Source organism: Primulina huaijiensis, chromosome 1 (assembly GCF_012295235.1).
Source record: "Primulina huaijiensis isolate GDHJ02 chromosome 1, ASM1229523v2, whole genome shotgun sequence".
In the NCBI taxonomy this organism is placed as follows: domain Eukaryota; kingdom Viridiplantae; phylum Streptophyta; class Magnoliopsida; order Lamiales; family Gesneriaceae; genus Primulina; species Primulina huaijiensis.
In genome coordinates, this window is record NC_133306.1 from 16381150 (window position 1) to 16384966 (window position 3817).

Consider the following 3817-nt stretch of genomic DNA (forward strand, 5'->3'; position numbering starts at 1 on the left):
TTTAGGATTTTTACTCGTTATGTTTAAGCATTTTCTGTTGGTCGAGTTTGGCCATTTTAAGCCGCTATATTTTATCGTCAAATATTTACGATTGCTTTCGAATGTTACATCTTTCAGTAGAGTTGCATGCATGCAAAATATTTAAGTGTTTATTTTCAAAATGTGACCTTTACAAAAAAATAAATAAATAAATTTTGCATTTTAAATGAGTCGATGTTTCAGTTGGTATCAGAACAAGGATCCTGTATATGATTGTGCCACCGCCAGCTTCTGCCGCTCAGTCTTCAAGCCTCAAGTCTATAAGCTTTTAAGTTTTAAAATTTTTTTTAATGATTTACTGCTATCACCTGCATGTCTTCATGATATACGATTTACGAGGATTTTCAGTGCATGTTTAACAGCTGTTATGATTTAAAGACTTATTTTTTTGAAAAACCAGATTAATTGCATGATGGGTTACATTTATAAATTGGACTGTATTCAGATATGCCTCCCAGACGCGCCTCTAGTGCAGACAGACAGGACAAGATTCCTGGAGGCGGCAGAGGCCTTCCACCACCACCACCTATGGATGTAGCCACCCGTGTACTAGAGGGTATGGCTAGGCTATTGGAGCAGGTACAGCAGGCTCCCAGATCGTAGACAAATATTCTTGAGCAGTTCAGACGGCTCAACCCGAAGGAGTTCGGGGGTACCACTGATCCATTCTTGGCAGAGGGATGGATTAGATCGTTGAAGCTGCATTTTGAGCACTTGTAGATGAGAGATGGCGACCGGGTCAGGTGCGCCACCTATATGCTGAGGGATGATGCATCCCTATGGTGGGAGGGAGCTGCTCATGCCGTGGACTTGGCTACTCTCTCCTGGGACAGGTTCAAGGAGATGTTCTACGACAAGTATTTCCCAGCTGATGTCAGGGGCCGCCTGACGAGGGAGTTCATGAGTCTCTGTCGGTGGGACTTGACTGTGGCCGAGTTTATTCGGAAGTTTGCAGGGGTTTCCACTTTGTGCCCCTTATTGCTAGAGATGCCTCCCAGAAGCTGAGGCATTTCATGGATGGACTGAGACCCACCCTGTGTCGGAACGTTATGCTTATGAGACCGGCATGCTATGATGAAGCCACCGCCTGTACTTTTCAGGAGGAACAGTCCCTGCGGGACATAGACTTCAAGATGCAGAGGAAGCGACATCAGGCCCAGTCCAGTTCTCAGCAGCAAAAAAAGCAGTTTATAGGGTCACAGAGACAGCAGGGCAGCAGAAGCCCCAGGGGCAGTTTCAGATGCCCAGACAGCAGAGGCCACCTCAGGCACCCAGGGATCCTAAGTCAGTGGAAGGACAGGTATGCAAGCAGTGCAACATGTTGCATTACGGCAAATGCATGTGGGGCTCCTTCATATGCTTCATACGCAAATAGGAGTGCCACAAGGCCGCTGATTGCCCCAGGAACAAGGGCCCTACAACTGGAAGGGCCTACGTGATGCATGCAGAGGAGGCAGAGGCGGAGCCAGATTCCACTTTTTTCACCGGTAACTTTTACGCTTAAGTTTTATGTGTTTACCACTTGAATGCATTAAGTGATTTGATTATTATGAGAATTATTGCTGAAATTTCAAGCATAGGAGGATTAGGGTGCATGTTCTACCTAGTGGCCTTAAGGATTTGATTGCATGATTTGATAATTTTAAGGACCCAATTGCAATAACTGATAATTTGCAGACCTAATTGCTAAAATCTAGAGTTCAGGGGACTCTTTTCGAAACTTCTGGATTTTTGGGGATTTAATTCTAAATTTTTCGAGAATTATAAGATTGTTTTGGGGTTAGAATTCGAATATTTTAAGGGGTCATTTTGCAAATTTTTGAAACCTTAAGGACTAAACTGCAATTTCTGAAATTTTGAGGATTTTGGGTTAATTGCCGATAAAAAATTTATTAAACTTCAACACGATTAGATTTGATGGTATGTTTTGTCGCAGGAAGGATATACATTTCAGGTGTAGCCACGTATGCATTGCTAGACTCAGGGGCTACACATTCGTTTATATCCTAATCTTTCGTCAAGCGATTAGGAATCTTACCGGTAGTGATGGATTCAGAGTTCAAAGTATCGATCATATCCTTGGATCAGATGTTCACTTCTCAGATAGTGAAGAGATTGGAGCTTCGGTTACAGAAATATACGGTGCAGGCAGACTTGATAGTGCTACCGTTGACGGAGTTCGACATTATTCTGGGAATGGATTGGCTTTTGTTGAACGGAGCTGTCATAGAATTTCGACAGAGGTCAGTATTTGTCCGACCGCCCAGTGGGAAGCCGTTTGTTTTCGAGGCGGCCAGACATCAGTAGATTCCACACGTCATTTCTTGCATGTGTGCGAGGAAGCTTATGAGAAGAGGCTGTCACGCAATTTTGGCCAGCATTGTATCAGTGTTAGAGCCAGTCAGGAAGAGGCTCGAGGATGTGGATGTGGTCAGTGAGTTCTCCAGTGTCTTCCATGACGTTGTTTCAGGCATTCCACCAGACAGAGATGTGGACTTCTACATTGAGCTCATGCCAGCTACAGTGCCGATCTCTAAGGCACCCTACCGTCTAGCACCTGCAGAGATGAAAGAACTGAAAGATCAGATACAGGATTTGCTAGATAAGGGATTCATTTGCCCTAGATTTTCTCCATGGGGCGCTCCCGTACTGTTTGTCAAGAATAATGATGGCAGCATACGACTGTGCATTCATTACAAAGAGCTGAACAGAGTCACAGTTAAGAACAAGTATCTGTTGCCAAGGATCGAGGATTTGTTTTACCAGCTACAGGGAGCATCAGTGTTCTCAAAATAGATTTTCGATCTGGTTACCATCAGCTAAAAGTGATAGAGGCTGACGTGCACAAGACAGCCTTCCGGACGCGTTGTGGGCACTATGAGTTTATGGTGATGCACTTCAGTTTGACGAACTCGACAGCGATATTCATGGATCTCATGAATCGCGTGTTTCAGCCTTACTTGGATCAGTTTGTCATAGTTTTCATTGACGATATTCTGATCTATTTGAAGAGCAGAGAGGAGCACAGTCAGCATCTGAGGACCGTACTGCAGACTTTACAAGACAGACAACTGTATGCCAAGTTCAGTAAGTGCTTCTGACTTGACAGAGTGACATTCTTGGGCCACATTGTATCGCAGGATGGTATTGAGGTCGACCCAAGCAAGGTCGAGGCAGTCAAAGATTGGCCAGTGCCTAAGAGCGTGACAGAGATCCATAGCTTCTTGGGGTTAGCTGGGTACTACAGGAAATTCATTCAGGGCTTCTCTTCTATTGCGGTGCCCATGACCGCCTTGACGAAGAATAATGCCAAGTTTATCTGGGGATCTGAGGGTCAGGAGAGCTTTGACATACTGAAGTTAGCGTTGACCACTGCACCAGTACTAGCTATGCCATCAGGACAGGGAGAGTTTATGGTTTATACAGATGCATCGAAGCTCGGTTTGGACGCGGTTCTGATACAGCAGGACAGAGTGATAGCCTACGCGTCCAGACAGCTAAAGGTCCATGAGAAGAATTATCCGACTCATAACCTCGAGCTAGCTGCAGTGGTATTTGCCCTGAAGATCTAGAGCCACTATCTGTATGGGGAGAAGTGCAAGATTTTTACTAATCACAAGAGCCTGAAGTACTTCTTCACACAGAAAGAGCTGAATATGAGACAGATGAGATGGCTAGAGCTAGTGAAAGATTACCGGTTAAGGCTAATGTGGTTGTGGATGCTCTGAGCAGGAAGCACGCAGTGATTGTCCATTTGTCGGTACAGAGACCGCTGCAG

General features: G+C 44.9%; 1 protein-coding gene across 1 annotated transcript; it reads left to right on the forward strand.

Moving 5' to 3' along the window:
- Nucleotides 1-486: 486 nt before the first annotated feature.
- Nucleotides 487-3611, forward strand: LOC140971706 (uncharacterized). Its single transcript, XM_073434127.1, has 7 exons — nucleotides 487-618; nucleotides 760-986; nucleotides 1120-1339; nucleotides 1415-1526; nucleotides 2062-2282; nucleotides 2383-2820; nucleotides 3180-3611. Exons 1-7 carry the CDS (start codon nucleotides 487-489, stop codon nucleotides 3609-3611), a joined length of 1782 nt encoding a protein of 593 aa, XP_073290228.1.
- The last annotated feature ends 206 nt before the right edge of the window (nucleotides 3612-3817 follow it).

Excerpts from the sequence above, each read along its gene's own strand:
- LOC140971706 (XM_073434127.1), top strand. The coding sequence starts at position 487 with ATGCCTCCCAGACGCGCCTCTAGTGCAGACAGACAGGACAAGATTCCT. Across the intron at positions 1,340-1,414 it reads CTAAGTCAGTGGAAGGACAG|GAGTGCCACAAGGCCGCTGA; the intron begins GTATGCAAGCAG and ends ATACGCAAATAG. Across the intron at positions 2,283-2,382 it reads GTCATAGAATTTCGACAGAG|CTTATGAGAAGAGGCTGTCA; the intron begins GTCAGTATTTGT and ends TGTGCGAGGAAG.